This window comes from Emys orbicularis, chromosome 4 (genome assembly GCF_028017835.1).
Source record: "Emys orbicularis isolate rEmyOrb1 chromosome 4, rEmyOrb1.hap1, whole genome shotgun sequence".
Classification (NCBI taxonomy): domain Eukaryota; kingdom Metazoa; phylum Chordata; order Testudines; family Emydidae; genus Emys; species Emys orbicularis.
The window spans coordinates 29,843,085-29,859,791 of record NC_088686.1 but is presented as its reverse complement, the minus strand read 5'-3'; the positions used below and the strand labels follow the sequence as shown (position 1 = coordinate 29,859,791).

General features: G+C 41.9%; 1 protein-coding gene across 1 annotated transcript; it reads right to left on the bottom strand.

The window, feature by feature from the left end:
- Positions 1-201: 201 nt before the first annotated feature.
- On the bottom strand, positions 202-13,599 carry LOC135877275 (alpha-1-antitrypsin-like). The gene is made up of 5 exons (XM_065402682.1): positions 13,590-13,599; positions 6,996-7,646; positions 4,626-4,896; positions 1,860-2,007; positions 202-393 (listed from the first exon to the last, which is right to left on the bottom strand). The coding sequence occupies exons 2-5, from the start codon at positions 7,639-7,641 to the stop codon at positions 202-204; spliced, it is 1,257 nt and encodes a 418-aa protein (XP_065258754.1). The 5' UTR covers positions 7,642-7,646; positions 13,590-13,599.
- Positions 13,600-16,707: the final 3,108 nt, after the last annotated feature.

Genomic DNA, 16,707 nt, shown 5'->3' with positions numbered 1-16,707 from the left:
CTAATTAAAAAATACTTTTCCTGCCCACATCAGATAACTATGCTGCATAAACCCAATTTATCTTTTTCAGTACCAGTTGCTATTGGTTCTGATGTTGAGCGAACGTATTCACTAAAGAAAGAAAGCAAGGAATACTTCTAACCAGTCAATTCAAGTGGCAAAGCTTCTTTATTTAGTAATAGCCGTCTGAATTGATAGCACTTAAGGTTCAGCAGGGTTATTTATCTTTCCAACGAAGAGTGTGCTGTTGGTAGTTCTATCAAAAATCATCACCAGGAAGGGAGAGTTGAATTCAATGTTTAGAGGAACAGACATCGGCATTATTTCAATGGCAGTGGCTGCTGCTGCCTCTGTGCCTCTCTCATCAATGTTCAGCACGGCCTTATGGACAACCTGTGGGAGATAAAGCACACATTGCAGTTCTGGGCAGAGAACAGTAGCTTGTGAGTAAAGATTAATCTGATGGCTTCTAGAGCTGTTTAGAAAGTCTCCTGGGGAAGAGTGGGCAGATGGACAGGACTGAACAGACACTACAGAAAGAGAGAACGTTTTCTTATTCTAGCAATTGCCACATCTCTGAGAAACAAGTTAATCGAATCATAGAAATTCAGGGCTGGAAGAGACCCCAAGAGGTCGTCTAGTCCACCCCTCTGCGCTGAGGCAGGATTAAGTATACCTAGACCACGCCTGACATATGTTCATCAACCTGTTCTTAAAAGCCACCAATGATGGGTATTCCTCCACCTTCTTAGGTAACCTGTTCCAGTCCTTAACTTTATAGTTAGAAAGTTTTTCCTAATATCTAACCTAAATCTCCCTTCCTGCAAACTATGCTGATTACTTTTTGGTCTACCCTTGGTAGACATGAAAAACAATTGATCAACAAAAATTTTTAGTTATAGGTCTATACCTCCTTATAGTTATAACACTTTTTTACATATTTGAAGACTATCATCATGTCCCCCCCTCTGTCTTCTCTAGACTAAACACGTCCAATACTTTCAACCTTTCCTCATAGGTCAGGTTTTCTATACTTCTTTTCATTGTCGTTGCTCTCCTCTGGGCTCCAGTTTGTCCACGTTTCTTAGAGTGTGGTGCCCAAAACTGGACATGATGGATCTGTTTGATCCTCCCCTCTATGAAGAAGATTTTTGTTTCCATCTACAAAGAATAGTCTCAATCGCAGATCTCCAAGCTCTCTGGAAGGGATGGAGAACTGGTTTCTGAGGGATTATGGCTGAAATTCACCTGTGTGCAGAAGACCAGCACAAGGCATAAGTACCTCTTGTGCCCTCTAAGACCAATAAATATGGGAGAAGCATCTAAATTGCTTTTATTAGTCTCTTTACACGTGGGGGAAAGGAAACAACTGAAGGTATTTGGGCAAACACAGCTAAACAGCTACTATAAATGACATCCAGTTAAATTCCAGAAATTAGTCCAAAAACATAGATGCTTATCTGAAGTGTATCCCTTAACACTGAGATCTTCTCTTCTTTCTCTACGACCCACCCCTTCATGATATCCCCACCTTGAATTGCCATCTTGTGGGGAATGCGATGCCATTTAGTTTCCTACCCCCTGCCTGCACCTCCTCCAGACTCATTGGGGTGGCCAGCCTGCACTCCAGTCCTACTTTCCTGGGGCAGGAGGCTGGGCAGCATCTTCCAAGTACCTTTGGCAGCTTCTGTTTAGAATTCATCCCTGCTGTAAACCCCCTGATCTGAGCAGAGTTAAGCCAGGGATGGATCCATCCCATTATGACTGACAATCAGACATGGTGACACTCTGCTAAGCAAGGTACATTTTAACATGGCATTTTGAAAAGGAAAAGAGAACCCCCGCCTTTGCAAACTTACTCTTGAAACCCGCAGCTCAGGGTCCCCAGTGATTCCAGACAGATCAGCTTGTTTGGTGAACACATCAGTAATGCCCATTTTGATGAGATGGTCCTTTAAATCATAGGTAGCAGAGATCGAAAATTTTGGAATGTACAGGTTTGCTGAGCTGTTAGAAGAAGAAACATAACAAGACGCTAAAATATTTCACTTAGGTCAGAATACAGTGTACAAGCTATTTAGCTTCTGTGACTGTTACAGGAAAACCCCAGGGAGTAGGCACGCTCCTTTGTGTACAGTACTAACTGTCCTTCCGATTTCCAGGGCTTTCAAATGGGTCGAACTCATCTCTGATGTAACACCTCTGCCTTTGGTGATATTACACCAGGTCTAAAATTGGCCATTTAGTTCATGTGGTCTCTCATATTTTTTGTTGCTCTTCAGTGGACTTACACCAATGATGAATTTAGCCCAAGATGCTCCAGAGTATGCAGCTGAGAATTGCAGTAACTTTTTTTTGTCAGTATCACATTGCCAGCTGCTATCCAATTTACTGCCCGATATCTCTAACTCCTCTGTGACGCTTTATATTTCAGTATCCTCAGTAACTTCTGCAACACCTCCCCCTTTAGTATCATCTAGCTCAGGGGTGGACAACCTTTCAGAAGTGCTGCGCCGAGTCTTCATTTATTCACCCTAATTTAAGGTTTCGCGTGCCAGTAATACATTTTAACGTTTTTAGAAGGTCTCTTTCTATAAGGGCAGGGCTTCACTACAGGGGGGGGTCGATTTAAGATACGCAAATTCAGCTACGCGAATAGCGTAGCTGAATTCGACGTATCGGAGCCGACTTACCCCGCTGTGAGGACGGCGGCAAAATCGACCTCCGCGGCTCCCCGTCGACGGCGCTTACTCCCACCTCCGCTGGTGGAGTAAGAGCGTCGATTCGGGGATCGATTGTCGCGTCCCGACGAGACGCGATAATTCGATCCCCGAGAGATCGATTTCTACCCGCCGATTCAGGCGGGTAGTGTAGACCTGGCCTAAGTCTATAATATATAACGAAACTATTGTTGTATGTAAAGTAAATAAGGTTTTTAAAATGTTTAAGAAGCTTCATTTAAAATTAAATTAAAATGCAGAGCCCCCCGGACCGGTGGCCAGGACCCGGGCAGTGTGAGTGCCACTGAAAATCAGCTCGCGTGCTATAGGTTGCCTACCCCTGATCTAGCTAATTAACACCAGCAAACCAAATTAGCATGTTTCTTCCACCCTCTTCCCAATTGTGAACCGACTTGTTAAATATGACCAGGACTAACACTGATCTCTGCCTCAATGGACTCCTGGCCCAGCTTGACTTTGGACATGATCCAAAGCCCACTGACCTATTGAGAGATTCCAATTAACTTCAGTAGGCTTTGGATCAGGCCCATATTGCTCTTTATCAGCACATTTTGATTACACTCCTTCAACCCATGCCCATATTCGAACCAATGTGAACTAATTTATCTAGTACGATTTTATTAGATGCCGCACCAAATGCTTTACAGAACTGCAAACTCAAGACTTGTTAAAAGAGAGTTCAGGCAGATGTAGTGAGAGCCATGGGTGCAAATAGGCTTCTCTTGATTATTAACAGTGAATCAGTGCGGAACTCAGAAAGTAGGCTGACTTGACTGATGCAACTTCTCTAACGGTTCTAGCATCTCTTCTCGCGCCAGCAAGTTTCAGCAGTGGAAAGTTGTAGCTGGTGTTGATTCCAGCAGTGGGAGCTAGCAGAACTTCATCAGAACATTATACACCTCTACCTCGATATAACGCTGTCCTCGGGAGCCAAAAAATCGTACTGTGTTATAGGTGAAACCGCGTTATATCGAACTTGCTTTGATCCGCCGGAGTGCGCAGCCCCACCCCACCAGAGCACAGCTTTACCGCATTATATCTGAATTTGTGTTATATCGGGTAGCGTTATATCGGGGTGGAGGTGTAGCTTGAAAAATAAAATCCTAGAAAATCAGGAAATCCACAAATAACCATAACTCTTGTTGATCATGGAATTCAATGATCCTTGTAATGTGTATACAAGTCTATAACAAGTATTTCTAGTATTCTTCAGATTTAGAAAATGAATAAGTAATACATTTTGTGCCTGTCATTTCCCCTTTGTCTTCTAGGTGAAAGAGTTTGTCATAATTTTCTTAACTTGTTTCAGAGAATGAGGTTCTTGCGGTCTACACAACCATGTGATTGAATTCTCTGTTAGTTGTGATTCTGGTTTATGAAAGGTGTTAATACCACTGGCAATTTGTCAAGATACTTCAAAATGCAATTCTGTCCTGAAAAGTGACTGTGGAAATTGCATCTTCTTGATCAACCAAACTGATTACATTAGTGACTCAAACACACTTTTACTACTTTTTATTCCTGACAGCCCTGCAGAACCGATGCAGCTCTGGGAGAGAAAGCTGGATTCTATTCCAGCCCATGAATCACTGGAAGAATGATAAAATATATTCCAATTGCAGGATCTTTATTGATGGGAATGCCTGAGCGAAAAAAGAACCCAGCTTGACGCTGAAAGCTCAGGGTGAGTTTGCAGGGTTGGCAATTAGGAGAAAAAATTGTTAAACTGAGCAGGTCTGATTTGGAGTCACTGAGAGATATAAACATGGAACCCCACAGTGTCATTTTCACAGTTTTACTTTTCAAAGTACATCAGCACTTCAGATGTGCCATGCCCCCATACTTGAATTGTACTTGAATGGTACTTGACTGCCAAAAGATTACCTTGGATGGAGTGAGTTTGACCATCTGGACACAGTTTCTTTCCACAGAGCATCTTCTACCTGCTTCATTTTTCCTTTATTAGGCAGAATAAAAAATGCTGTAGCACTTCCATTGTAATAAAGTTGGACCACTGTGCAAGACAGCTCCCTATCGAAATGGAGGTCAAACCTGCCCATTTTGTGCATCATAGGAACTTTAACGATTGTTTCCTCATCCACAAAGAAGTCTCTTTCTTTAGTGTCCTCTGGCATAAAAGGCTTTTCCCATTTGCCTAACAGAAAGAAAGAGAATGCAGTTGAATATTCTGGAAAAGAGGAATTACACATACAGTCCAGGTGAACCATGTAAGGTTATGTGTGTATGTAATTCAAAAGCTAATTTTTATTTATAACGGATTATTTGTTTTGCAACATGTATTTATTCGTAGGCCATAGAAATACCTAATCATAGTGGAACACCCCAGAAACATTAAGGAATTACAATAAGCCTTACAATGCCTTGGGCCCTACCAAATTCACAGTCCATTTCGGTCAATTTCATGGTTATAGGGTTTTTAAAATTGTAAATTTCATGATTTCAGCGATTTAAATCTGAAATTTCACAGTGTTGTAATTGTAGGGGTCTCAACCCAAAAAGGAGCTGGGGGGGCGGGGTTGCAGGGTTATTGTAGGGAGGGTTGCGGTACTCTGCTACCCTTGCTTCTGCGCTGCTGCTGGTGGTGCTCCAGCTGCCCAGCTCTGAAGGCAGAGTTGCCGCCAGCAGCAGCGCAGAAGTAAGGGTGGCATGGTATGGTATTGTCACCTTTACTTTTGCACTGCTGCTGGTGGGGCACTGCCTTTAGAGTTTGGTGCCCAGCCAACAGCCACCACTCTCCAGCTGCCCAGTTCTGGCAGCAGTGCAGAAGTAAGGATGGCAATACCATTACCCCACTAAAATAACCTAGCGACCCCCCGGCAACTCCCTTTTGGGTCAGGACCCCCAGTTTGAGAAATGTTGGTCTCTCCCGTGAAATCTGTATAGTAGAGGGTAAAAGCACACAAAAGACCATATTTCACAGGGGGAGACCAGATTTAACGGTCCGTGACTCATTTTTCATAGTTGTGAATTTGTTAGGGCCCTAACAATGCCCCACTGAGATAGGGAAGTATTATTATCCCTATTTCATAGTCAGGGAGGCACAGAGAGGTTAAAAAACATGGGAACTGGACTCAGACTCCTAATCCTGTGCTCTAATCACAAGACTATTTTTCTTCCTTTATTAGAATAATATAGGGGCATCTCTGTATTGCCCAGACATATAATTTTGAATGAATGGTTAAATGTTTTTAAAACTGTAGTTTTGAAGAAAGAAAAATTACTCTATTTGTGTGGGTTTATGATTAATTGGGGCCAAATTATGTGCTGTCGGGAAGACCAATTGTGTTTTAACTTGCCCATTCCTTCCCTAGACTTGGGACCTCGTTTACTTTCTTTTGAACCCACTTGAATAATATGGATTTGAATTCAGATGTCACAGGCTCACATTCTGTTGTGGAGACAGCCGTAGTTTCCCTGTAAGGTAAGTGCAACACTTTATATATGAAGCTCACTTTAGCTGTGTTGTGGTCAGAGGGCCTGATCCAAAACTCATTGACTTCAATGGAAAGACTCCTATTGACTTCAGTGGGCTTTGGATCAGGCCCATAACGGGCATTAAAACTCACTTTACTCTGCTTACACTGACTAGTTTCATTGTACAATGGCATATTATAGCAGCATCAATGGTAGTGCTAACAAGGCACGAAACATGTCTGAAAAATATTTGTCTGCAGTAGATTGGCCACCCTTGAATCATGCAACCTTTGAAAGAGACCGATAAGAAGGATCAGGTAGTTCACTCATCCCTTAATGCTTACAAGCAAAAAGGGGGGGTAGGTGAGGGGTGCAACATTGTATTTATTACTAACTCTCTCTAAAGAAAACTCTAGTTCCAGATGAATGCTGTACCCGTGGGGGAATGATATGGGCCTCCCTTTGCCCCAAAATTCAGTGATGATGCAAGTTTGCTGTGTGCCTTGTGCTACAGGGTGCGGTTCATGTTTCCTCTCATAGCAGAGTGAGTCTGCAGCTGCTTTTCACAGCTAAGTGAACAGGGATGTGGGCATTTGGTTTTCCACCCATTTCTTTCTACAGCAACAACACTTATTTAAAATCATAATGGAATGACTTGATAACTGTCAAGATAGGTCAATTTACAAGATTAACAATCTGTACAGTTCCCCATAGATTATAAAAAAGAACGGTAGTTTTCTTGTCTTAGATTCTAAGACCGATCATACTCAGCCATCTAAAACATATTAAACAGACATCTGTCTGTATATGTCTACTTACCTTTAAAGAAGATATAGCTAACCAAAATCATTGCAGTCTCCGGATCAAGGTCCTTGACTAATTCAACTATTTTCCCATGTGTTTTCTTCTCTACATAATCATTGATCTGTTTCTGAGCCTCTGCAGTATTCTTGAAGTTGATACTAAAAGCTTCTGCTTCATACAGGTTTTTGACGTCCTCTAAAAACTTCTCTAGTGCTTTCAGTTTTTCTTTTAGAAACAAGGCGTTTCCCATATCAAGTTGGAACTCACTGTCAGGATGGTTTAGAATGTGGATGAGATTATGGAAACCATCATGTATCTCCTTCTCCTGAAATTCTGTCAGATTAAAGGCAAGTCCTTCCAGAATCTGAGTCAGAGTGGCTGATTTAGCACCAAGGGCCAGCATTGCAAAGGCAGTGGAGATGCTAACAGGAGAGAAGAAAATGTTCTTCTTAGGGGCTTCTGAGGTAATCTGCTTGTAGAGTCTAAATGCAAAATCAGCATTGCTGGGAGCTAGTTTGAGGCAGTCACCTACATGATGGTGTTCCTCATGAACTGTATCTTTATGATGGTCATGTCCATTGTGGTGGTCAGGCAGGTGATCGCAATGGGCAACAGCATGAAGCCCAGCAAGTAACAAACACAGATAGAGGACGGGCTTCATCTTCCAGTGGAACTACTGTGTGTGGCAAAAACAAATTGGTTAGTAAGTGTAAAATAAATAAATAAACCTAGTAGTGAAAATTACTCTCTCATCCCCATATAATAGGTGATCCTGTGATTAACTCTTCAGTGATTAAATTTTTGTGTGGCCCAACTCTGTTCTTAATGGTGTCCTTAGCCTCCGTGCAATTCTCCTACATGCTCCACCTCCTCATCCCCATGACCATCCAGTGTTATTGCCGAAAAAGCAAGGGTATGTCATTGAAGGTGCTGTGTATTTAATTTAGGTCAAAGGACATAGAGGGGAGACTATGCAGTGGATGTTACTTTACTCGTATGGACACATGTGACTGTTTAAAGTATGGCACCTCTTGTGAGCCAAAATACTACAGTGCTGGAGATTGCTTTTGACACTAAGGCTCTAAGATTGTTCACAACAGGAGGGCCACTGGGTTAGGAGAGCCAGAAATCTTGTGAGTCAAGAAAAGGGGAAGAGTTAGGCAGGCAGGAATCACTGTCTAAAGCTGAATACAAGTTGAGGGGACACATCTGGACTGGTTCTTATTGCCTCTGAGCTGGTTCCTCCATCGCTGCTTTTAAATACCCTAATTATTGTCAGGTTTACAAGATGCTGCATTTCAACAAAAGATGCCTGGCTTTTCATAGCAAACCCAAAAACTCTTACACTCTGTGTAACAGTGAGATACCTCAGTGAAAAAACCCATCTAGAAAGAATGTGAAATAATGTTCTTCCCTTCAGAAACCAGTAAACCCACTGGAATGGTTCATTTTTTAAACCTAACCAAAAAAAATTTTTTTTCACGCTCAGGGACATTTTAGAAAGTTATTTTCCTTTTCCAGGCCTCTTTAACTTCAGCAGGTGCTTTCTTGGTCAAGAATAATATTCCAGTTCCCAACATACTGTAGATCTGAGAACTAGGGTTGCCAACTGTCCTGGTTTTCCTGGGGGAATCCCTTTTTTTTAGGTAGCTGTCCCAGGAAATCCGTAAGTTTTCTCAGGACATTAAAAGTCCCATTGTTGTCAGTCACACCCCTGCGGGCTCCCTCAGGCCTTAGGGGCTATGGTGGGGGAGTTAGGGGGCACTGGTGCCTGCACAGAGGTAGCTCTGGCTCCAGAGTGTCTGGGAGCTGCAAGGATGGGTTGTCTTGGGAGCTGCAAGCAGGACAGGAAGAGCTTGGGTCCGGGAGTGGCCAGTTACCACCATGCAGGTACTGTCTGTGGGATTGACCACAAGGTGGCAACAAGGTGGATTCAGCGGATGCTGTGCCCTGCTTGGTGAGGTCAGTAGCCGTGGCAACCCCAGGAGCAGAAGTTCGTGGGGGTTGTGCCATCTCCCATTGGTGGGATGGGCAGGTTAAGTACCCAGGGTGTATGTGGTAGGAAGGGCAGGAAGATGCCCTGGTATTTTGTACCTCAGAGGGCAGATGTCCCAGAATAATACGGGTGAACATAATCCAAAACTCGTTGAAGACAATGACATTATTTTCTGTTGACTTCAATGGATTTAAGATCAGACCCATAGAAGTCAACCCATTTCTGTTTGCCTTCTTTCCTTCTGGTTGCAGGAAGTACATTATTTTGTCCGCTAACGACTGTATAAACCCATCATCAAGTGAATTTGGAATCTTAATCTGGATGTGAGTATCAGAGCTGAACTCCTTTCTAAACATGAATTTACCTGCAGCTGGGCCAAACAAATGGCACGAGGGTTGTGAATTGGTTTGAGAAATACGGGGCCACATTCACTAAATTTCACTCAGGAAGGTGTAAATTGAAGGTCCCTGCACCAACAGTGGCCTTGCATCCCAGCAGGGACAAAACTCCAAAGAGTATTATCAAGGGTATTTGCTCACTGCTGTCTCTTGGCTATCTCTCTGGAGGGAGCAGATTTATTTTATCCCATTAATATCCACTTGCCATGATGTTACATTGCACAAATAGAAAAATATTGCAATTAGGACTGGGCAAATATTACAAAATATTTTCAGTGAATAATCACTCTAATTTTTAAAGGAATATGCTTCACTTTGTGTCTGTATCTTTTTATTGTCTTTCTGCAAATATTTGATCCCTTGGGTTTTAGAAGCATGAATATTTGTAAAAAGCAGACTTCTGTTTGCAAATATTGCAGAAAAGCAGAACATCTGCAAGTGTTCATAGCAATCAAATTTAAAATTCACATACATATTATTTAAAATGGCTATTCTTGTGTTCTCATCCAATCAGGACACAGAAACAATACCTCGTGACTTATCTGACTAGTTTTACAAAGCTCCTAATTTGAATATTTGGCGCTAATGCTCTCCAGACAATGTGAATAAAACCATTTGAAAAGAAATCAACTCTCATAACACATGAACCAGAGCTAAGCCTAATCTGCTCACAGATTCACTGCAAGCCTACGCTTTGGATACATTTGGATAAATTATTCATTGTGAACTGTTTACTCAGCTCTAGTCACAATTTATCTAGTTATCATCAATATCAATGAATATTTCATTTCACATCAAAGCCACCACTATTCTTCGCTCTCATCTCTTTTAGTGCCTAACACTAAACATACAATATTGTTGGAATTTTATATGGACAGATTTATTAGCCAATTCATATTTACTTGGAATGTGAGATACATATTGAGTTTGAATGTCCCTGTTCAAGAAGTAATTTTAGTGGCTCAGACAAGATGTTTCAATTACAGCTGTATTTCAATATGAATTCCAATTTTCTGTATTGTTTTAGTGTATATTGTTTTAAATTTTTGATTAGTTTGTCTTGCGCTACATAACTATAATAGTTTTTTTTCCCCTTGGCTCGGTTGTTTTTGTGGCTGACTGATTAACTTTCATAGAGTTAATCACATTGCATTTCAATTTTCAATTCACAGTCAGAATCTAATATAATATGACCTCTGCAATGAACTCTCTTGAGGCGCGAGCTCTGTGTCTGAATAGAGTGCATGACAAAACTGAGGCCCAAAGAATTACAAATTAGGGTATTTTTCAAGCATTCATAATATATTTTAAGGACCTGATGGTGCAAAGTGCTCAATTCCATTAATTTCAGTGGATGAAATGGGGCATTTAGTACCTTGCAGGATCAGGGTCTTGTGCTAAAGCATTGGATAAGTATAATAGCAGAATGTGTGTTCTTAACTATGCTAGAAATACCCTTGGGCACTTAAACAGAAGATCCAGGTCAGCCTGCCATTTCTGTTTTAGGGCTGGTCAAAAATGTTTATGCTCATTTAATTTTACAATTATTTTAAAATGTAGGGTTTGGCATTCCTTCCAAAGTCCTGCAGTTTGGAAACCTGGACTGATCTTTAGGAGTAGAAAGAGAAATTTAAATATAATTAAGTTTTTGGACTATAATTTAGTTTTTCAATATTATGGGCCTAATTCTGCACTAAGATACACTGTCTCTATTAGTCTGTCATTGAGCTGAGCCAAGAACAGAGGTGGGGGCAAAGGTGGCTATTGATTTCAATTTTTTAAAAAATCATTTAAAATCTGAGAGACATAAGGTGGGTGAGGTAATATCTTTTACTGGACCAACTTTTGTTGACAAAATAGACAAGCTTTTGAGCTACATAGATCTTGTGTTCAGGTTTGCAAAAGGTGATCAGAATGTCACAACTAAATCCAAGGTGTAATAGATTATTAAGCATAAAGAGTTAACACATGTTGCAAGAGATCATTCAAGATAAAGTGGGCAATTAACACCTCTGCAGTCATTTAAAATCTGACTTTTTGTCCCATAAAAGAAGGATAGTTCCAAGGATATATACTGATTGAAAAGGGATTTTATTTAAGGCAAATACAGTATGAGAAGCAAGCCACTTAATGCATTCAGGAATATGATTTTAAAGCTCCATGGATTAAGGGACTATCTAATGAAATAGTCTTTTTAATAGAATCTTTGCCCTGCAAGCTTTTAGAGTATTTTCCCCCTCAGTAAGACTGGGAGCCATTGCTTTGGACTTCATATTTGCTGTGGTTGCTGTATTTGCCTTTCACAGTTTGCCAGGAGATCAGATAATTATAATTATCAAGAGATACTATTTAAATCAGAATGTGTTATAAAGCACAAACTACAATATCCTACACTTACTTTATGATTCAGGGTTTCTGTTACCAAAGACAATTCCTTACAATTTCTTAAAATGCAAATACAATGCAACCTGCACAAAATTAGAATAATATTTCACTATTTTATAGTGCTTTTCATCAGCAGATCTCAGTCTAGTTTAGACTGGATATAAACACAGGATTCGAAGTCAGGTGTGCCTGAGTTCTAGTCCCAGGTCTGCACTGACTTGCTGTGTAGCCTTAGAGAAATCACTTCATCCCTCTGCCTCAGTTTCCCTCTTGTTCTGTGTTAAGCATTGACAAAGTGCTGAGGGTTGTAGGAGATGTGATTCCTGCCATGCAGAACTTTCTGTTGAAACATGCAAATGACTCAAGAACATGCTGAGACTCAGAGGATGGCGGTGCTTAGGGCAGTTTGCTTTTAATGGACTTGGTAATCATGTTTGACTGACATAAGTCAGCATTTGTCCTGTCATGCTGATTTTACAGCTGAGAATGGCAGCTCTTGCTTCCCCAGTGGCATGATGGAGAAAACCCTGGGACTAGCTGGAGCCACCTTATTAAAATCCCACCAGCAAACTGAGAGGAGGGCTGGGGTAAATGCCCTGCCTCTGGTGGAACTTGTTCCCTGTCTGGATACCACTAACTTACCTGTGCTAGAGACACTATCTCTGTGATTCGGAAAAAGACATCCCTGAATACAATCTTCTGTAGGATAGTTTAAGTACTGGCTACTTAAAAAGTCCTACGTTGTAGAGGACATGTCCTGCATCCTTTACAAGCTTTCCAGAACTCCCAGTTCAAACTACACAAGGTGAAAACTGCTATACTAGTAATATGCTAAGGCACAAAGGAGAAACACCTCCATCAAATACATAATCTTATTCACCAGATGGTGCTGCTTCCCATCCTTCATTCTGGTTATAAGATAGCAATTTCTAAGCAAGGAAAAATAAAATAAGCAGATTCCCTAGTTCCTGAATGCTCCATTCTTTGAGCACTCCCCCTCCCCAAAACACGAGATTAATTTCTGCCCTCATAAAAATCAGTAGCAGCTTTTCCCTGACGTCAGTGTGATCACTCATAGAGATCAGCACTGCCTACAAGGGACATTTTTGTGCGAAATCCCTGTTAAATTACTGTCACCATATAACTGCTTACCCACCTGCTGTGAAGATTAGTCGATTAGTGCTTTTACAGTGCTCTGATCAGGTAACGTGCTACGTGCATTTTAAATATCATCATGGTTATTGCACCCTAGAATGGTTGCTTACGACACATTTCCTTATACCAAACAGAACAAAAGGCACCACCATGTGCATCAAATGGCATAACATAAATTGCATGCAACACTGGTAATACACATTTGAAGTCCCCATGGTAAAATGATTACTTACCGCAGGTTCCAAGAATCCTGTGGTGTTCACCAGGCTGTGCTGCACTTTGCTTTGCTATTTATGCTGCTAAAAAGCATTATGAAAGCAAAGTGTCCTCTAGTAAAGATTAACCAGGTCTGCTAAGGGTTAGTACTTTACTGATTGCACAGAGCAAACAGCGATGACGTTAGTTTTACGGCGCACCCAATTTTGCTGTGTGTGCATGCCCTAAATGTGGGTTTGTGCACATTGGACATAGGTTTCCACCTCACTTCTGTTTATGCTACAGTGAGGAACACTAAAGCCCCAGGCTTGCAACTGCTTACATGCATGAGTAACTTTACTCATTTCAATAATCCCATTGGTTTCAAGTGAGTAAAATTACATGTGTATAGTACTGGCTTGGGGCCTAATGGCAAACCTCAGGTAACTAAGTACTGCCGGCAGATCTCTTCTTAATAGTTCAGATTCCTTGTTTCCATCCCTGAAAACTTTTATTAGCTCTTACACTGTGTATGTAATGCATATAAAACTAAACACCTATTACTTATCTACATTCCCATTGACAAAGCAAGTAACTGGGACCCTCTCCCCACCCCCCCAAAAAAAATTAAATAAAAAGGCATCATTTATGTTTGTAGTGACTATAGGTTGCTATAGTGACTGGCAAATTCCACTGTGTTTGCTATGTTGAATAAAAATGATTAGAACACAGGCTGGTAAATGCAATGTTCAAGTATGTTCTAGTTCTTTTATAATCTCACGTAGGAATCAAGGACAGAATCAGGCCAGACAGTGGATACCAGCAGTCTGCTTAACTTATAAAATGATAATAGTTTAAATAAAACAATAGGTTTACCAGTGTATTTTTGTGATCTCCTTTTTACTACAAATACCATGATTTTCATTCAGAACTGGCAGAACACTGTCTGCTAATGATGGATTCCAGCTCTCAAGTTATTTACAGGCTGGTTACTGATGAGGATGGGAAAACCAAGTTAATCACAGATGCGTGTTGTTTGCCATTCTGTAGTCAGCGTTTACCTGTCATTACTGCACAGTGGACCTGATTTACCCCTCCCTGTCACCCAGTGTAGTCATTGGCACCTGGGCACAGTGCTACCGTTCTGAGCCGATAATGTCTGACGCTCACCTTATACAGGTGTCGGTGACTGCACAAGGTGCAAATGGGAGAATCAGGCCCAGTTTAGCTCATGTCCCCAGATTCACACATGTGTAGATCTCCTCCCTCCAACATGGGGAGGGATAGCTCAGTGGTTTGAGCATTGGCCTAATAAACCCAGGGTTGTGAGTTCAATCCTTGAGGGGGGCCACTTAGGGAACTGGGGTAAAAAAACTGTCTGGGGATTGGCCCTGCTTTGAGCAGGGGGTTGGACTAGATGGCCTCCTGAGGTCCCCTCCAACCCTGATATTCTATGAATTTCTATGGGGGGGTGGGGGGGTTGTCTCTTCAGACTTGTTCCTTCTTTGCCCCTCCCCCTTACTCTGGACTCCACATTGTCTCTTTGTTGGTCTGGGAACCTACCTCTGGGGAAAGTAGCAGAGGCTAGATGGGCTGAGGAGTGGAGTAAATGGGCTTGGTGGCCCTCTCTGGCTCAAATGGGCTAACCTAGCAAAGATAGTGTAGCCTGGAGGAGCCTGGTATCCCAGAGAACATTTATGTTTGAAGTGAGGCTCTGGGTCAACTGGGTGACTGACAGCCACCAGGAGAGTGGATGATGGGAGAAGCAGGAGTCACCAGCTGGCCCTCTGTGCTGTTGTGGAAGAGAGGGCTGTAGGTTTAAGGCTTCAGTCCAACAAAGCACTTAAGCATGTGTCTAGCTTTAAGCACATGCACAGTCCCATTGGAGCCCAGATTAGGGATATGGTTCCCTGTTTCTGTGCCCCACCCTGTCTATTGACTCTGGTTCTGACCCTTGGCTTGATTCCTGACTCTGATTCTGGCAATCCCAATGATTCAGAGGAAATTAACAGAACAGGGCAATTATCGAGTGATCCATCCCCTGTCATCCAGTCCTAGAATCTGGCAGTTAGAGGCTCTTAGTTACTCAGAGCATGGGGTTGCAACCCTAAAGATTTTGGCTGCTAGCCATTGAAAGACCCATCCTCCATGAACTTATCTAATTCTTTTTTGAATCCAGTTATACTTTTGACATTTACAACATCCCTTGGCAACAAGTTCCACAGGTTGACTTGTGTTGTTTTAAGAAGTACTTCTTTATGTTTGTTTTAAACCTGATGCCTATTAATTTCATCAGGTGACCCCGGGTTCTTATGCTATGTGAAGGGGTAAATAATACTTCCTTATTCACTTTCTCCACACTATTCATGACTTTATAGATTTCTTTCATATCCCCCCTTAGTCATCTCTTTTCCAAACTGAACACTCTGTCTTTTTTTCATCTCTCCTCATATGAAAGCTGTTCCATACCCCAAATCTTTTATGTTGCCCTTCTCTGTACCTTTTCCAATTTTAATATATCTTTTTTTTGAGATGGGGCTCCCAAAATTGTACACAGTATTGAAGGTGTGTGCATACCATGGATTTATATAGTGATGTTATGATACTTACTGTCTTATTATCCATCCCTTTCCTAATGGTTTCTAACATTCTGTTAGCTTTTTTGACTGCCACTTCACACTGACCAGATGTTTTCGGAGAACTGACATCTGCTGGGAGAGCAATTCAGCAATGCACGGACTATCCAGGAAGTTTTTGGAGAGTGTTGGGGACAACTTCCTCGTGCAAGTGCTGGAGGAACCAACTAGGGGCCGTGTTTCTCTTGACCTGCTGCTCATAAACAGGGAAGAATTGGTAGGGGAAGTAGAAGCGGGTGGCAACCTGGGCATGAGTTGGTCGAGTTTAGGATCCTGACAAAAGGAAGAAAGGAGAGCAGCAGACTATGGTCCTTGGACTTCAGAAAAGCAGACTTTGACTCCCTCAGGGAACTGATGGGCAGGATCCCCTGGGAGGCTAATATGAGGGGGAAAGTAGTCCAGGAGAGCTGGCTGTATTTTAAAGAAGCCTTATTGAGGGCGCAGGAACAAACCATCCCGATGTGCAGAAAGAATAGCAAATATGGCAGGTGACCAGGCTGGTTTAACAGAGAAATCTTCAATGAACTTAAGTACAAAAAGGAAGCTTACAAGAAGTAGAAACTTGGACAGATGTCTAGGAAGGAGTATAAAAATATTGCTTGAGCATGCAGGTGTGTAATCCAGAAAGCCAAAGCACAATTGGAGTTGCAGCTAGCAAGGGATGTGAAGGGTAACAAGAAGGGTTTCTACAGGTATGTTAGCAACAAGAAGGTGGTCAGGGAAACTGTGGGACCTTTGCTGAATGGGGGAGGCAACCTAGTGACAGATGATGTGGAAAAAGCTGAAGTACTCAATGCTTTTTTTGCTTCGGTCTTCACAGACAAGGTCAGTTCCCAGACTGCTGTACTGGGCAACATAGTATGGGGAGGAGGTGAGCAGCCCTCAGTGGTGAAAGAACAGGTTAAGGACTATTTAGAAAAGCTGGACATGCACAAATCCATGGGCCCGGATCTAATGCATCC

What these genes read in the sequence shown, in the direction of transcription:
- LOC135877275 (XM_065402682.1), bottom strand. Translation starts at nt 7,641, where the DNA reads ATGAAGCCCGTCCTCTATCTGTGTTTGTTACTTGCTGGGCTTCATGCT. An exon ending in TAGCTATATCTTCTTTAAAG is followed by an intron (nt 4,897 to 6,995) that starts GTAAGTAGACAT and finishes TCTTTCTGTTAG; the next exon opens with GCAAATGGGAAAAGCCTTTT. An exon ending in TCAAACTCACTCCATCCAAG is followed by an intron (nt 2,008 to 4,625) that starts GTAATCTTTTGG and finishes TTCTTCTAACAG; the next exon opens with CTCAGCAAACCTGTACATTC.